The sequence below is a fragment of the Trichoderma atroviride genome, chromosome 4, assembly GCF_020647795.1.
Source record: "Trichoderma atroviride chromosome 4, complete sequence".
Classification (NCBI taxonomy): Eukaryota; Fungi; Ascomycota; class Sordariomycetes; order Hypocreales; family Hypocreaceae; genus Trichoderma; species Trichoderma atroviride.
Genome location: NC_089403.1, coordinates 5,085,517 through 5,102,236, shown reverse-complemented (window position 1 = coordinate 5,102,236; position 16,720 = coordinate 5,085,517). Strand labels below are relative to the sequence as shown.

Genomic DNA, 16,720 nt, shown 5'->3' with positions numbered 1-16,720 from the left:
GAAATAAGATTAACGGGAGAAGCGAAGCAAATAGCAAATCTCAACATCACATCATAAAAACAAAACCTGATCTCTTTGAAGCTTCTCTGCGGCAGCTTCGGTACTTGCAGCTTCGCATGGCCCGGCAAGCCCGTTCCTGATCTTCGCTGACACGCACAGCCGTTCGTCTTACGCCCTAGGCGTCTGGAAGGGCCCACAGGCGCCAGAAACCCGCCAACCCGCTGGGCGGACGAGCCTAAAGGACCCTGTGACGTTTGCCTAGTGGGTGCCCTAGTGCTTCTTCGGCGCTGCGCCCCTCGCTTCGCTGCTGGTCCCTCCCCGAAAAGCAAAGCAGCAGCGCTACTTTCGTATACCCGGGCGATTGCGTCACGGCACGTTGGGTTGAATATAATAAATGAATCATCGAGGGTATTTTTTTTTGATCTTCTTTGTTTAAATCTTTTTTTCTTCCCATATTTCCATTTTTACGTTTGGTACCTGCTTTGGGTGACACATAATCCACTGCGCCTCGCGACACAATCTTGGTCAAGCCTCGTGATTTTCTCATTTTCTGCGGACCCCAGATTTATCCGCATTGCGACGGCGATACAGCGAAAACACCAGCGCATCCGAACTTGGCGGGGGTCGATAATCGGGCACACCAAAACGACAAGCGGCTTTCTCGACTTGGATTCGAAACAACAAGTTACACCTGGGCGACTGCGCTTCGGCTGGGTCTATTCGCGCTACATTCTCGACGCGACTCTTGTTCTCGAACCTTTTTGAACCTCCATCTCGTAATCCGGCGGATCCTGGTATTGCGCGCACATCGACAACAGCTTCGCAGCGAACAAAGCCATGTCAATGGACTCGTATGGAGTCCGGAGGTCGGACACCACCAAAGGGCCGCCTCTGCGCATCCTGTCTCTTGGTATGACATGAAACTACTATTTACTTGTTTCTTTGACTTAACACCTAGCGACGATGGCTGCTAACACTTGGCCTGTCACAGACGGAGGAGGCGTGCGAGGCTATTCCATGCTCATCATCATCCAAGAGCTCATGCACCGGACCTTTGTGGAAACCGAGGGCCGCGCACCCAAGCGACACGAAATCCCGAAGCCATGCGAACACTTTGACCTCATCATCGGCACCGGCACCGGCGGCCTGATCGCAATCATGCTGGGCAGGCTGCGCCTGGACTTGGAGACTTGCAAGGAGCTGTACGTCCGGATGACGAAGATGGTGTTTGAGACGGACAAGACGATTGCCGGTATCCCATACCGATCCACGCTTTTCAAGGCGAGCAAGCTGGAGGAGGCCATCAAGCAGGGAGTCTGGGAACATACGGTCAACGGAAAAGAAGGCAACGACCACGAGGTAGAAGTCGCCAACCCCCTCCGTTCATCAAGTCGCTCAAGCTCAGGATCCGTCAAGCGACACTCTAGCAATGCCAGTACTCTTAGTTTCAGTGCACGCCACCCTTCCGGCCAGGTATCTACTCGGCCGGTGATGAATATGAGATATGGCAACGGGAATGCAAGATTATACGATGCTCGAGAGAATAGAACCAAGACGTAAGTTACAAAAACAATCGCCCTGTATTTTATCTTTTATGTACATAGTTTTAAAGACCAAGGCTAACATGATAATGTAGTGCCGTAACAGCAATGTACAAGGGATCCCAGCGAGGGTCGCCCCCCGTGCTGCTGCGTTCATACGACTCTCGCAAAGAGCCTCCGCCAGAGTTTGACTGCAAGATCTGGGAGGCCGGACGCGCGACTTGCTCCATCGGGCTGGCCTTTAAGCCTGTTCAGATTGGCCAGTCGATATTCCACGACGATGGCGCCGGCACTTTTAACCCTGCACCCGAGGCTTTGGACGAGGCAGTGATTAACGAATGGCCAGGACGAGAAGTGGGCGTCTTTGTCAGCGTTGGCACTGGAAGGCGGCCTCGTGGGAGCGACGGAAACCAGCAAGTGTGGTACGAGGGATTCCTGGGTGAATTCGCCGAGGCGCGAAGAAAGATGATTTCCAAGATTGAAGGCTGCGAAAAGATTCACGAGTATATGATCCACGAGCATCTTTCGAAGCGCGGCGTCAACGTCGAAAACTACTACCGCCTCAACGTCGAAGTGGGCGTTGGTGAGTTTGGCATGAACGAGTGGAATCGACTCAGCGAAATCAGCACCGGCACCCGACGATACATGTCCAGGGCAGACGAGCAGACGATGATTCACGGAATATCGACAAGGCTTGCCAAGATCCACCGGGCAAAGATCCGCTGGGAGCGCAGCTCTGCCAACGTGCCCGAGTTGGTCAAGTCGACTTCGGACACCAACTATGAGCAACCGTTTGCGATCGAACTGCCCGGCGACATGCCAACAACTTTTGCGCACAGCCCGCAAACCCCCCGGAGCCGTTCATCCTTTGATTCTGCACCGGACAGTCTACATCTACAGGCAAATACCCTGTCTTCGCCCCGAGTCTCTGGCGACCACATTCGACCGGGCACCGGGCACTCTCGTTATGGAAAACCCGCCCCTGTCCTCGACAGCAATGTGGTTGACATGTCGTCTCCGAACCAGTACCGGATTCCTCCATTTGCCGATGACAAGATTGCCATTATGAGCCCCGACGAGGAGCCAAAGTATCCGGCGCCGCTGTCACTCAAGTCGCCAACGCAGCCGTCGCCGCCAGCTGTGCCGGCCAAGATGGCGCCCCCTTTGCCACCAAAGACGCCCATCCACGAATATGGCCACCGGCCCCGAGACTCGGAGACGTCGATCCCGCCTTACCCACTGGACGATGACGAGGGGCCGCCTCCCATCAACATGGCGCGGAAGCCAGAGTATCTGCAGTATTAACGAGTGGGAAATAAGTGAAAAAGAGTTGGAATAACGGCGTTTCGGATACCAAATTGGTGATGTGACGAGGGCATGATTGAATGCTTTTTTATTGCTGTTTATTTTTCTTTGTCTATATTTTTTTTATACTTTTGTTACCTAAAGAAAGAGGGAATGAGGGAGGGATTGGATCTTTGAATTGTTATGACAATGTCTCGCTTTGATACCATGGGCGGCGGTGGCGGCACTTTTAAATAGGGAAAAATGAAATACACCATATATACCTTTTGGAATTTGGAAGCAAAATATTCGATAAACTGACAGAGCAAACCTGCGTATATATGTACTGCTGCCTGTGTATCTGACATATGATGATGGACGTGATGTACTCGATAAGACCCTGGCTACTAATTGCTGTGTTGATGCCACCATTTGCTACTTTTTCTCAGTTGGGCGAGATGAGGTGCGAGCTGGTGTACATACTAGTAGGCAGGCTACCAGCGATGATGATGATGCAAATCTCAACTCTACAAGGGTTTTCTATCGATCCTTTCTCGATGCGGAGTGGCGGCTTGCGTCCAAGACTATGCGCGACATACCTACCTCGAAGCAAGTGATACGGCCAGCCCGATCTCGAGGATGGCATCCTTTTGGTAGGGCTGGACCTATGAGAGGCAAGATGGGCCTTGGCAGGGTAAAACATCAGAGTGTCTGCCGCTTCTCATTGGCCAAGCATCCAAAAAGCCAAAAAAGCCAACGGGGAATTGTAGTTGGACAGCCGGAGAGGGATGATGGGACGATGGGGGGGTTGCATCGTTTACGTACAGCGAGTACTTGTAGGTAGAGCTGACGAGAGGAGAGCCGTGTCGGATGCATAAAGGCAGATAGAGATGCGGTGCGGCGGATTAGCGGCCATCTCTGCTTACGTGCCGTACATGTGGAAATCTGACAATCTAGACTGTATGTTGCGCTCTACAATACTTGAACCTACATGGAGTGTCGTCCGATTAGGCTCAAGATTACATGAGTTGGCAGTGTTTGCATTTACCATGCCGAGTAGAGTACCAAGATTCAAAGTAGGCACACGTATCAGAGTCGGCACACGCAGCACCTGGTCTCAGAGTTTCTACGGCATTCTGTCTGACCGGCCTGGGCCCTTGGACAAAAGGCCTTCTCCACTCGGAATGTTGTTGGTCGGTGATGCTCGGCGCAATGTTGGTTGGCGGCCGGCGGCTCACAAAGAGAGGCCAGTTTGCGAGCGTCAACGACGCAGTGACGGCCTCTACAAAAATCCAGGTATGGAATGTGCAAAATAACTGCACAGACAGAGGCACAGACACGTGCAGCACACAGACTGGACTTGTCTTGCTGCTTCTTCATGTCCAGATACGCTCTCAGCTGAAAGCCGGCCAACTCCGCATCAACCCCACACGCAGCACAGCAAGGTAAGAGCTCCAGCACCGAGGGGGGCCACTAAAGGCCACTAGACGCCACTAAAGGCCCAGGAACGGGAGCGGGTTAAAGCAGTGGTGGCCTCTGCCGCGGTGCTAAAAGCGCCGAATGCGGGTGTCGACGAAGAAGATCATGCAGGGAGCGTGGAAGTGCAGCGCTGCAAGTTGCGCTGCAATGCGCTGCAATGCACTGCAACGCTGCCTTTCGGGTTTCTTCTTCTCTTTTCGTGACTGCGTGTACATGCGCCGAGTCTTGTGCGCCCAGCAAAAAACGTCAGCGGCGCCAAAAGGGCAGCGCAAAGGGAGACGAGAATCGATGGCGCTGCGTGGCCGCTGATGAGGCTCTTCTGGCAGCACAAGAGACTCGGGACCCCTCTTTTTGCCCTGGGCGCTAAAAAAGAAGTCATGACAGGCACAAGAGCAACGCTCAAGCTCACCAATCTCCTCTTCCTTAGCAAACAAGCAGCAGGATCGGATGCCGTTTGCTCAACTTGCTCCAGTAATCCGGTCCCCAGTTCCATTCAGCACTTATTTAACGGCCCGTCAGCCACCGACCGGTTCACGGGCCAGATCAGACCATTCCTTTTAGTCTCTTTTTTTTCCTTTATTCTTTTTTGAACCGTCTGGCTTCTGACTCGTCGTTTGCGCCTCGTCTGACTGCCCTTTTTTTTCTCTCTCTTTGAAACACTGCAAATCCCGCCTGTATCTGTTTCTCTCTGTCTCAAAAATAGAAAAGAAGAAAGAGACACGAAAAGACACCGAAAAAAAAAGGGGGGCTCCAGGTTCCATCCAGGCCAAGGATCGAGAAAAAGAGATTGAAGGGTTAAAAGGAAAAAGGCGGAACAATTCTCCGCCAGGTCGCATCGCCTGTCGCAAATCCGGAGAAGCGAGCAGCGCCGCCGGGACCGCCAAAAGCCCCCGAGGCAGCGACATTCTAGACACGACAAGACAGGGCCCTGTTCGAAAGCCGCACATCTCATCTCCCTGGAATGCCGTCGAGCCACCCAATCATCAGGCCGGGCCATCGAGATTCGCGCAGCGCTGCCGGGCCTCGCTCGTCGTTGGGCCCTGCTGGCGTTACACCCGACGTCTGGAGCCCTCATCCGAGTCGCTGAGGCTGGATATCGCTGTCCGCCTTTCCGCCATTCGTCGTCGATTTCGACTCGCAGCGGCCATTGGTTGATTGATTGCGTTGCGTCCCATCGTTGAGCCGGCCAGGAGATGCTCGGAGCGTGCCGACAGCTGGATTGAGAGAGAAGCGAAAAGAGACGGGACGAGAGACGCAGAAGCTGGACTCGAGACAGACAAACATCCATTCGACTGTCAACACCCGCCCCCCCTTTTTTTTCTCACCATTCTTTCATTCTTTCTTCTTTGACCTCGTCGGCCTAGCCTTGTCTTCGCGACACGGACAGATCCTCTTGTCCTCTGCATTGTCTGTGCGCCAGACACCGTGAGCGCTACACAAGGCATTGTTCCATCCGTTGCCGTTCCTGTGTAACCCGCTGCCGTTAACTTTGTCCTTCTCCTCTTCTCCGGCCTCACTGCCTCGAGCAGCTCGTCTGCTCCCCTCCTCCAACTCTCCCCTCACTCAGCATCCAGCGTTGCGACAAGACAAGACAACAAAAACTCTCGCTTCAGGTGTTTCTGCGCAGAGCCTCAGCTGCCAAGCTTAGCTTCCTGCAAAGGTCACCGCATCTGCCGACCGACGGCTTACTTTCCTTTGCTGTCCGACTTTGAGCTGCAGCTCCTACACGCTAGAGCCCACAAAGGTTTCAATTTATGCAAAGCGACGTCCACACCCTTTTCTTTTTTTTTTTTGCCGGCACAGGACAACTGACTGGCTGCCGGAGCTCGACACATCTGCGGCTGAAGGCGCGGCGCGAACTGTCAAAAAGCCGTCATCTCTTTGGGGGTCGCAGCATATTGGCCAGCTTCGACAAAGAAGATAGAAAAAGAGACTGGACCAAAGAAAAAAAAAATCCAAAGAGAAAAATAATCCGAAAACTTGGCAAGGAGAAAAAGGGAAGCGTGCGCCTTATTAAAGAACATTGTCTGCCTTGTTCCTTGTTTTTTCCTTTCTTTTTTGATTCGCCTCAGGCGGCTCACCGCATCATCGCCGCCGGCGTCATTTCTGATTATTGACCACTTTTTTCCCTCTCTTCGCTACGCCATCGGTCGCGCCGCCCAGCTTTTAAATGTCCGACACAATGCAGGTGCAGGGGCTTCCACCCCATCAGCGCCGCCTAGGCACGAACACGACCATCAAGGCTAGGGGCAATTCGTGCACCGAGTGTCGCCGTCGCAAGCAAAAGGTCAGTCTGAACTGAGAGTGCCGCTGCTGCTACCCAGAGCCCTTTTTTTTCTGGGGGCGTTTCCCATGTCGGTAGCCCTAGATGTGGACGAGTATCATCATGTCCGAACCCCCTGGCGGTTTAGGCTGGCATGGGCGGGCATCGTCCGGACCCGTGGCCAGCCAGTAGCGTCCAAGGGCGAGTTGCAGGAAAAAAACAAACAAGAGAAGAAGAAGAAGAGAAGGAAGAAAAGAAGAAATAGCAAGTTCCAAGCTGACTCGTGCCTTGCGTAGTGCGACCAAGGCAGACCGTGTAGCAACTGTACCCGTCGATTCCCGCAGCCGACGTGCGAGTACAACACCAAACGAAACGTCAAGAGGTTAGTTGTCAAAAGAAACAGCCGCCCTCCACTTGCTGCACATCCCTCCCACCTCTCTTCCACTCACGGTCAACCGTTGTCCTTGGGGGCCGACAGGGACTTCGGAGCACCTGTGGGGAATCAACAGACTACACTTCAGCTCCCCCACAAGGCCGAAGCTTCAACCCACTTCCCTTCTGGCTCGCTACTGGAGTGCCGTTTTATGCCATGCCGGCAGATTCCACGTCCCCCAATCGGATGGCCAAGCGGTCGGACGAGAAAGGCGTGGAAGAATAGGAAAAGCGAGAGAAGAGAAAAAGGAAACGGCTGTGCTTTATAGTGCCGCTGCTAAAGCCCCCCGTGCAAACCCCTATATCGTTGTGGCGCAAACTCAATGCGCGCCTGTCGACGCTGCCTCTCGCTAATAGCACCTGTCTGCATTGGACGATAAGCTGACATCACCGCCAAAACTCCCAGGCCCACGGCATCCGGATCTCCCAGGAGCAGCTCCAAGAATGTCAAGGTTGTGCTGCAGGGCAATGCCTACGCCCATCTCAACCTGTCCGACATTCAAGATGCGCTGCTCCAGGTCGAAGGCGCCGTCGCTGCCGGCGGTCTGGCCGACAGCCCACCGCTAGGCGCCGAAAGAGAAGCTGCCTTTGAGATACCAGACCACCAGGATGCGCACTCGTCCTCTCTCGGGTCTGTTTCAGACCCCTTTCGCATCGTAGTCACGGACGAAACGGGCACGCTTAGGCCAAAGTCCGTCTTTGCCATGCTGCGGTTGATCTTGTCGGCCCGCCTCAAGGTCACCAATCACATCATCAATGACGAATGGAACATTGACGGCCCTCAACTCCTGCGCGCTTTCCAGCAGGCAACCCGGCCACCTCCCATGCTTGGGGCTCTGGACGATCAACTGCGGAATCTACCCATGGAGCCAACCAGGCTAAACATTGAGCTCGTCCGAATACGTACGTGACAATCTCCCCTTTGTTCTTCCCCCCCCCCCCCCCACGTTTTTTTTCCTGTTTGTGTCATTTTTCATGCATGTGTGTGCATGTATAGACGGCCATCTTTGATTCTATTTCCAAGTAGCAGTCTTGTTACTACCTAAAGTCCCTGGTATAATCAAAGATGGCTCAAGGGGCGAATAGAGGCAAGGTAACAGAGTCCAACTAACATGAAATTTTCCCCTGCTGCAGATCTCCAGCTTTTATCACGCTTCAAGGCTTCTATAGATGGAAACCCTGATCCTGAGAGTCGATTCATGAAACACTGGGTCCCGCTGTCCATTAAAGACCCTCTCCTTCTTCAGATAGTGCTGTATACCGCGGTATGCTTCCTCAAGGAAACCGGCCGAGTGCCCAAGATGCTCGCTTGGGCTTACAAGGGCGTGGTCCACCGTATGCTCAACGAGCACTTGAGCTCGGCTAGGACGCAGACGGGCGATGCGGCAATCATGGGAACCGCCCAGATGGTCATGGACTCGTGGTACTGGGGAACCACGGAAGAACTGCGCGCCCACATGGCGGGCCTCAAGACCATGCTGCGGATGAGGGGCGGTCTGCAGGATCTAGGAATGGGCGGTTTCCTAGCCAAGACGGTGCTCATGTGAGTTGCATCCAAAAAGCCCTCCCCACCCCTTTTAGGCATGGAAGAACAGTTCTGTCACATTGTTACGGACCAACGCGCTTTCGCCATCTCCACCGTTGTAGTATTTTCATACCGCCACGAGGACTGCTGCATGATGATCCAGCGCATTTGCTAGGTTTTGATGGAGAAGCTTGCTAATTATTCAAACCCAACTATTTAGTCACGACATTGCCATTGCCATTGCTCACGACATTGAGCCCGACATCTACGGCCAAGCCGGGTTTGAATTTCAAGATGACTTCATGGTTCCGTATCAAACCGCTTTCAATTCCCCCTTTTTGTCAGGATGGCCAATGTTTATCGACCCGGCATCGGCTCTGAAACTTCATCGAAGCTCGGCCCAAATCCTGGACGACGTAAGATCTGTCATACAGATGGTACAATCCCTGCCCCCCCTCGCCAACCGCGCAAGAGCTGCTCCATGTCAAGGAAGCTGCATTGTGGGCGCTTAACAAGCTAGATCAGATGCCGGAGAACATTCCCCTCCATGACCAGGACGACGGCACGGGGCGTGGAGCCGAAGAAGGGGACGATGTCCAGTGGGAGACGACGGGCTACGAGGGGGCGGGTACATCCCCGGCAAGTAGTTCTGATTACGATTCGTCTTCGCCCAGAAGCAACGATAGTGCATCTATGAGCGGCTCGCCACCCGCGCCGGTAGACGAAACTGCCAGTGCCCGATTGGCCCGGACCAAGAATGATGCCATGTACCGCTGTATCCGCGTAACGGCCTCGATTTACTACCGAGCCATCATTGCCCGCGTGCCCACCAGCCAGATCCTAAACGAGACTGATTTCCTCAAGTTGTGGGAGCTGGTCTGGGAGGTTTCGGTGCCGTACTGGAAGACTGCCGTGGGCGTCTTCATCTGGGTCATGGCAGCGGCGGTGCCAAGCTGCCACACGTCCCCGCCCGCGCGGATGATCAAGACGCTGTCCGTGGTTGGCTGGATGACCATGGGCCTGGAGAACTGGCACGTCGCCATCAGCGCGGCCAATACGGCGTTGAGTCTGCAGCGGTGGCTCAGGGGGGACCAGTACAATTACCCCCAGGATGACGGGATGGATTACCAGTACGGCCCTTCGGGGGGAGAGAATGTGGTGGAGAAGCACGGGTTTATTCTGCGGGAGGCGAGCATCCCAGAGGTGGTTGCCAACGTGCGGTGCAATGACGATCACGAGCTGATTGAGTAGATGGAGTTGCTTTCCACCTCCAAGGGGTACGATGCTGTACCGTGGAGGGAATTTCTCAAGGAGAGATTTCAAAATGACCAGAGCATGCCGGATACTTGCGGGTATTACTTGCTGCAGCCGGCATTCTGCTACAAAACTGCAAATATGCGATTGCTTTGGCGAGATTTCATGTCAGACGACAAGGCGACTTACACGTATGCCTCCAGCTTGGACGAATGCAGAGCGATTACGCGCGCATACCCATGAGCCCCCCCCTCCCCCGTACATATATGTAACAGGGAACCTGCAGGGGGGGGCTCGATGCAACAAGGGGGGAAACGGGACGCAACAATGTGGATTTTGAATAACAAAACAAAAAAAAGCCTTTTTGCGTGATAGAGTGCTGACTTCTCTTGCCCTTTGTGGATGAGGCCGGGGGAAGAGCTCTTTTTATACGTTTTTTCATTAGAGACATGGGCGAACCACTGATTGGGTATTCAAAAGATGGAACATTTGAGGATCATTAAGAGGTGGAAAAGATGAGCAAGCGGGTATTTCTTTTTTTTTTTACGTTGAAACGATTGCTAGGATGAATGATTTTGCTGTTGCATCTGTGGTGAGATAATTTGTATTGGAGGAGATTTTGAGCTGGCAAAGTGTGTTGTTGATTCTTGTTACTTTATTTAGTGTAGTGCAGTACGATTCTTCGAAAAGCATATAGTTTTGAAAAAAAAAAAAAAAAAAAAAAAAAAAAAAAACTTGATATGAACTTGGTCAAAAATAGTATTGCAAACTGTCTGTTACGACTTGGTGCCCTCGTAACAAGTTGAATTCCTGGTAAACAGCTGATTCCGTTACAGTAGCGATTATCGGCCTAATTCTTTGCCTTGTTTGAATCAACGGTTATAACGGATCGTTACATTGTCATTAAATTCGTCAGCTAGGTAGGTATATATATAATAAATCCTAAATCCCACTCCACCAATACGTCTCCTCCACCGAAAACCTCCCCTTCAGCGCTCCATCCCCGACAGCACTGCTATCACTCACAATAACCTCATACTCGCCCCTCTCAACGCACCACTCATTGCGCTCCTCGTCAAAGTACGCAGCAACGTACTTCTCCTGCTCTTCAATCGTCACGCTCTTCGTCTCGCCCGGCTGCAGGTCGACCTTTGCAAAGCCCTTGAGCTCCTTGATGGGGCGGTTGATTCTCGCGGCTTGTACGGGGCGGATGTACAGCTGGGCTACCTGTGCGCCGGCAATGGACCCCGTGTTTGTCACGGAGAGCGACACGCTCAGCTTGCCATCCGCGTGGGCGACGCCGAGGCCGGAGAAGGAAAAGGTCGTGTAGGAGAGGCCGTGGCCAAAGGGGAAGTTGACGTCGCGGTCGGCGAACTCGTAGTATCTGTACCCGACGTAGACGTCCTCGCCGTATAGAGTGCGGCCAGCCTCGGTGCGGTAGTTCAAAAAGGCCGGGTTGTCCTGCAGCCGCTTGGGGAAGCTGAGCGACAGCTTGCCAGAGGGGTTGTAGCCGCCAAAGACGACGTCGGCGATGGAGTTGCCCGTCTCGTTGCCGCCGTACCAGGCCTGCACCACGGCGGGCGTCTGTTCCAGCCAGGGCATCTCCTCAGGGGTGCCCGTCTGCATCACGACGACGGTATTCGGATTCGCGGCGGCCACTTGAGCAATCAGCTGGTCCAGCACGCCGGGCAGCTTCATGCTCGCGCGGTCGGCGCCCTCGGTCTCCCAGTCGGCGTTGAGCCCCGCGCAGATGATGACCTGGTCGTGCTGCTTGGCCAGGGCGACGGACTTTGCGATTTCGGCCTGGTCGTCGATGACTTTGCAGCCGCCGACGCGGAGCGAGCCGTGGCCGGGCACGATGGTGTCGCCCTTGAGCGTGTAGGTCGGCGCGGAGCCAAACTCGACCTTGAATTTGTACGTTTTGCCCTTGACGAGGTTGACGCGGCCGGTCTCCTCGCGGGTGGCGGAGCCGAAGAAGGCGTCGCCGGCGACTTGGTGGGTTGCGTTGTCGACGACGAGCTTGCCGTCTACATAGGCCTTTGCCGTGCCGCAAACAACGAGGCCGAGCTCATATACACAGTCCTCGTCGGCGGTGTACGTGCCCTCCATGTCGGCGTACCACGTGTCGGCGGCCTTGGGGTGGTAGTAGTCGACGAGGTGCATCTCCGTCTTGGTGAAGAAGAGCTCGTCAATGTGCTGCCGGCCAGGGGTGCCGGGGGGCTGGTTGAAGACTCTCCAGCGCATGCCGGCGATGCCATCGTCTGGCGTCGTGCACTGCTCGCCCAGCACGGGGAGGAAGCGGTGCGTGTAGGCGCCGACGGTGTATGACGGCGGTGAAGCGAGCTGGCTGCTGATGCCGTCAAAGGGGGTGACTGCGTAGTAGGCCCTCAGAGCAGCGGAGCCTCCGCCGTGGTAGGTGGCCTGCTTGGCGTTGGGGCCGAGGACGAGCGTCTTCCTGTCCTTTTTCAGGGGCAGCACGTTGTTGTCGTTTTTGAGGAGCACGATGCCCTCGTTGCCGATTTTGCGGAGCAGCGCCGCCGTCTCGGGCGTGTTGTTGGCGGTGGTCTCGGGGCCCTTCTCCTTGACGCCCGAGGCCGCGCATTTCTTGACGAACTGGAGCACCTCCCTGGCGCGCTGGTCGATGACGTGGACAAAGGGCTTCCCGTTGGAGACGTTGAACTTGAGCGTCTCGCCGCGGAACCGGGGCGGGCCGGGCATCTCGAGGTTGAGCCCGGCCACGACGGCGGCGGAGGTGCTGTACGTGCCGTACCAGTCGCTCATGATGAGGCCGTCCCAGCCCCATTCCCGGCGCAGCATGGCGTCGAGGTACTTGGCATTCTCGCTGCACGACACGCCGTTGATGCCGTTGTACGCCGTCATAAAGGCCCCTGGCTGCGAGTCCCGCACGGCCAGCTGGAAGGGCAGCGCGTAAATCTCCCGCAGCGCGCGCTCCGTGACGATGCTCTGCACCATCATGCGCCGGTCCTCCTGGTCGTTGCACAGAAAGTGCTTGATCGTCGCCTGCACGCCGGTGCTCTGGATGCCACGCACCAGCGCCGCGGCGCCCAACCCGGCCAGGAAGGGATCCTCGCCAATGGACTCGAAGCCTCGCCCGCCGAGGGGCGAGCGCTGCATGTTGATAGTCGGGCCGAGGATCACATGGGCGCTCTTGGCGATGGCCTCTGTGCCCATGGCCTTACCTGCCTGTTCGAGCAGCGACGTGTTGAAGGTGGAACCGAGGGCCGTGCCGCAGGGGAAGCAGGCCGCGGGGACGCCATTGAAGAACTTTGTGCCTCTTACACCGTTGGGGCCGTCTGTGAAGCGCAGCGAGGGGACGCCGTGCTGGGGGAGGGCTTTTGTGTGCCAGAAGTCGATGCCTGGGGACTGTTAGTCATGTGAATACTGATATCTCGGTTTGAGCAACTGTAATAGTTGAAGGTTGAGTGTGGTGGTTGGAAGTTGAGATGATGTGGTGTGGTGTTCAAGTACATGTAGCTCACCTGCTAGTAAGTCGACCTTTTCTGCCAAAGTCAGCTTCTTCAACACGGCTTCGACATCAATCTCAGCCATTCTGGATGATGAAGTGATGTCTAACAAGACGAGATGAAATTATGTCGGCGTGTATATGCCACACCAGAAATATATCTCAAAATCTCGACGAGCTCCAGTATACTCGAGTCTCTCAGACTTTAGGGTAACATACAAGCAATCTCACAAGAGAGTACCAAGTGATGAGATTAGAGCAAAGCCTCAGAGCATATCAGAATAACAAAAAAAGTCTACAAGAACGCAAAAGAACAGACATGGCAACTTATATACCCGTCGGCCACACAATATAGAGACACACACAGAGCCATGCCAGCCGTGACAACTTCGGAGAAACGTAAAAGAAATCAGGCCAGATGGCCGTCCCTCAATGCACATTTCCCACTAACGGGCTTACTCGCCCATCTTGGCAGCTCTCGTCTCTGATGGCATCGAGCAGAGGTAGGATTCTCCGAAAACCGCGCGCAAATCTAACATGTACACATGCACTCGGTATCACGAGGGGAAAGGATGCCCCTTCTTGAACGAGTTTCCCCGCCATTGTTCCCCGCTATGGGCGTTTAGCCAGGGTCCAGCCGTGGTATTTCCTGGGTATTGCCCTGAAATGGCCGGATAGCCGAAGATTTGCCGGGGCAATTCTGAGTTGCAGCCAATCAGGAGCGTCAAGCATGGCCAAATACCCGGAGTTTCGCCAGAGCTATTCCCGAGCTGCAGCCAATCGATGCTTGCTTTCCACTCAAAGACTCCAGCCTCTATCAAAATAATCGGGGACCAACTGGGGATCCCATCCGCTAGAGCCAGAGCAACGATGAACCTGGGGCTTGGGGGCGACGCATGGATTTGGCGGTCTTCGGCCTCGGTGAGGTCGAGCGAGACTCCCCGACGGAAGCCAAGGTTGCGGTGCTCGTCCAACGGCCACGGATAAATGCCGTAATCGACGACGAAGTCCGGACAAGGCCCTTATATCGACGGAACTCGGGACTCCACCGTGATATCGGTCAATCTAAAGCTGCTGAGTTTTGATCTTGGTGGATCTGATCTGATCCCGACGGGCTGGATCCGGCTTTGCTAGACGACGGGGCGGGCACTGGTCACAGCCGGGTCTGTTGGTGTTGGTTATTGATGACTGCAAATACTAGTGCCAGCATGAGTATACGCCCCCGTGATGCGATTCTTTGTTGATATGCCGCTGATTGTTGGTGTATGCAGACATTTTCATGAACCGCGGCCGGCGGGTTGCTGGGTTGGACAAGGATCAAGCATCTGATCTGGTGACTGGATTCCGGGATTCTCAACGCGGTGATTCCTTCGGATTGCGCCGTGCATGGCAGCAGAATTCGCACTCCCCGTCAGTGCAACGTTCAGGGCTCTCGCATGGCATGTCAGCAGTTTTGCACGGCTTGGATGACTGGGATGCTTGACAGCTCATCCCTCTGCTGTTATCCATGCTCGTGCCGCGCCTATGCACTGAGAGGATACGTGTATGCGGCTGAGAGGCGTGGCCAAACTCGCGGTTCGGACTACTGGTATGAGCCGTTGTCACACCGGCACTTCACCCTGGCGTTGCTTATTACATGGCTGCATTCACCGCAGACAGTTCCAGTTTTACAGAGCACAGCGGGCATTTGGCGAAACATTTCGACTCAACGCGCCCTTTCTCTGCATGTATTGGCATTCTTCGTGTTTAAAAACAATATGCCATTCATCTTCAGCTTGGGCGTGCGCGCAACGACCAAAACAGGCAACTCGTCAACAAGTCTCCCTGTTCAGTTCCTAGCTTGACGCTTTTCCCCTGATTGCACTCGAACTGAAGGGAATTCAACTGGTCAAGTCATTGTTCATCCCGCCACTGGCCGCCTCCTTCTACTATTTTGCTTTGTCAATCAAGATAGGTCGCTGACAAAGTCCAAGTAGCCTGGCATTAGACTGTCTGCATGGCTAGTGGGACTATCACAGAGGCGCAAGACAGGGGCCTGTGGAGTGGCATCCAAATGGAGGGTCCAGCAAGGCTGGAAGAATGCGTGATCTTACGTGGGATCCTGGAGATCCCGCGTCCAATGCTACTGTACCTACTTTTGTCTCCTAGCTGGGGGACCTGCCTGCCGGAGTATTTGAATGGGCTTAGCCGCCTGCCGCTAACATATTCCTGTTCCCGCTGGCTTGGTGCGGCTGAATAGTTGCAGCAGCGCTGATGACGCCAGACAGGGTCTTTTATCAATCCTTTGCTGCGCGCTTGCCGGCTGTTTGGCTTATTCTGTTTACAGGAACAGTTACGACGATGCAAACAAGCGAGGTGGCTTCAGGAGCTGAATCTCCCTGGTCTTACAGCGACACTCTGGGTTTTAGGGGTCCGACACTCGTTACTGCCACAGCAGAGAAGAATCTGGTCCCTTTGAAACCACCACCTGCTTGGGATATCATATACAGGCACGAGTAATGCATGCTAGTATCATCATGACTGATGACAGGTCCCACAATGATCGATTGGCATCTGCGGGGGCGATACCCGGATCCGACACCCGAGTCCTGCGATTAGAGTCTCACGAGTCATTCTACTATTTCTCTGCGTCCTATGGCTGAATACTCGAGACCCTTCTCCAATGCGCTGAGTGGACGAGGAGGGTTTTTTTTGTTGTGTGAACCAGAAACTTGCCAGCTTTCTTGAGAGTATCGTCAGGGACTCCGAAATTAGAAGACGGTCCTAGTTGGTCTGCGATGCCTGGCCATGCAAGGGTACGGGGTACCAATGAAGAGCAACATCACATTGCCTTTCCCGCGTCATACCCTCTTTATTTGCGCGAGGCGAACAAAAGCCGAAACAAACTTTGCTGAATTACCGACATGCGAGCCTTCGGCCAACTTTGACCAACCGAAGCCTTCTAACCAACGCGCATATTGCTTTCATAAATTCATTCTGAATGGAGACTTGGCGCTTTTCAGCTCTCTCGTGTCAAGAGCTCCTTGCGGCATGCGGAGAATCCTGGTCCTCTCACACCAACTAGATTTCGGCAAGATCTATTATACCATATGTGACGAGTGGATAGCAGCGGAATGGATACTGCTAGTGGTATGCACACGCTGGGTTACATGGCACCAAAGTACATGAATCAGTCAAGCATGTGAGCAAGGTATACGCCTCCGGTGGTGTATCTACGGTACGTGTACTGCTCGGCTGAAGACTGGGGCATTCTTGCTTCTGGTAGTTGCACGCTGAGTGGGAGAGGCGTGGCACTAGGAAGCGGCCATGTTGAAACACTTGCTTCTTCGCCAAAGCATATCAACGCCAGCTCACCTGAATATTAGTGCAGCGGCAATATGTGGGCACTGGACTGCCACTGGCAGAGCTGTTGCGAAGTGCGTTGCGAAGTGCGAAGCACCACCCGCGTGTATAGTACG

General features: G+C 54.3%; 5 protein-coding genes across 5 annotated transcripts; 4 read left to right on the top strand and 1 right to left on the bottom strand.

The window, feature by feature from the left end:
- The first annotated feature begins 329 nt into the window (after positions 1-329).
- On the top strand, positions 330-3,151 carry TrAtP1_009095 (uncharacterized protein). The gene is made up of 3 exons (XM_066114156.1): positions 330-910; positions 992-1,556; positions 1,637-3,151. Exons 1-3 carry the CDS (start codon positions 838-840, stop codon positions 2,844-2,846), a joined length of 1,848 nt encoding a protein of 615 aa, XP_065970249.1. The 5' UTR covers positions 330-837; the 3' UTR covers positions 2,847-3,151.
- Positions 3,152-6,474: 3,323 nt separating this feature from the next.
- Positions 6,475-9,036, top strand: TrAtP1_009094 (uncharacterized protein; the record flags this gene model as incomplete). Its single annotated transcript, XM_014087233.2, has 5 exons — positions 6,475-6,591; positions 6,864-6,949; positions 7,406-7,902; positions 8,134-8,542; positions 8,745-9,036. The coding sequence occupies 5 exons, from the start codon at positions 6,475-6,477 to the stop codon at positions 9,034-9,036; spliced, it is 1,401 nt and encodes a 466-aa protein (XP_013942708.2).
- A 13-nt stretch (positions 9,037-9,049) lies between these two features.
- Positions 9,050-9,775, top strand: TrAtP1_009093 (uncharacterized protein; the record flags this gene model as incomplete). Its single annotated transcript, XM_066114155.1, has 1 exon — positions 9,050-9,775. One exon carries the CDS (start codon positions 9,050-9,052, stop codon positions 9,773-9,775), a length of 726 nt encoding a protein of 241 aa, XP_065970248.1.
- Positions 9,776-10,642: 867 nt separating this feature from the next.
- TrAtP1_009092 (uncharacterized protein) lies at positions 10,643-13,821 on the bottom strand. The gene is made up of 2 exons (XM_014087232.2): positions 13,279-13,821; positions 10,643-13,155 (listed from the first exon to the last, which is right to left on the bottom strand). Exons 1-2 carry the CDS (start codon positions 13,346-13,348, stop codon positions 10,721-10,723), a joined length of 2,505 nt encoding a protein of 834 aa, XP_013942707.2. The 5' UTR covers positions 13,349-13,821; the 3' UTR covers positions 10,643-10,720.
- A 337-nt stretch (positions 13,822-14,158) lies between these two features.
- TrAtP1_009091 (uncharacterized protein) lies at positions 14,159-14,347 on the top strand (the record flags this gene model as incomplete). Its single annotated transcript, XM_066114154.1, has 1 exon — positions 14,159-14,347. One exon carries the CDS (start codon positions 14,159-14,161, stop codon positions 14,345-14,347), a length of 189 nt encoding a protein of 62 aa, XP_065970247.1.
- Between the last annotated feature and the right edge of the window lie 2,373 nt (positions 14,348-16,720).

What these genes read in the sequence shown, in the direction of transcription:
- TrAtP1_009095 (XM_066114156.1), top strand. Translation starts at nt 838, where the DNA reads ATGTCAATGGACTCGTATGGAGTCCGGAGGTCGGACACCACCAAAGGG. An exon ending in TCTGCGCATCCTGTCTCTTG is followed by an intron (nt 911 to 991) that starts GTATGACATGAA and finishes GGCCTGTCACAG; the next exon opens with ACGGAGGAGGCGTGCGAGGC. An exon ending in CGAGAGAATAGAACCAAGAC is followed by an intron (nt 1,557 to 1,636) that starts GTAAGTTACAAA and finishes ATGATAATGTAG; the next exon opens with TGCCGTAACAGCAATGTACA.
- TrAtP1_009092 (XM_014087232.2), bottom strand. Translation starts at nt 13,348, where the DNA reads ATGGCTGAGATTGATGTCGAAGCCGTGTTGAAGAAGCTGACTTTGGCA. An exon ending in AAAGGTCGACTTACTAGCAG is followed by an intron (nt 13,156 to 13,278) that starts GTGAGCTACATG and finishes AACAGTCCCCAG; the next exon opens with GCATCGACTTCTGGCACACA.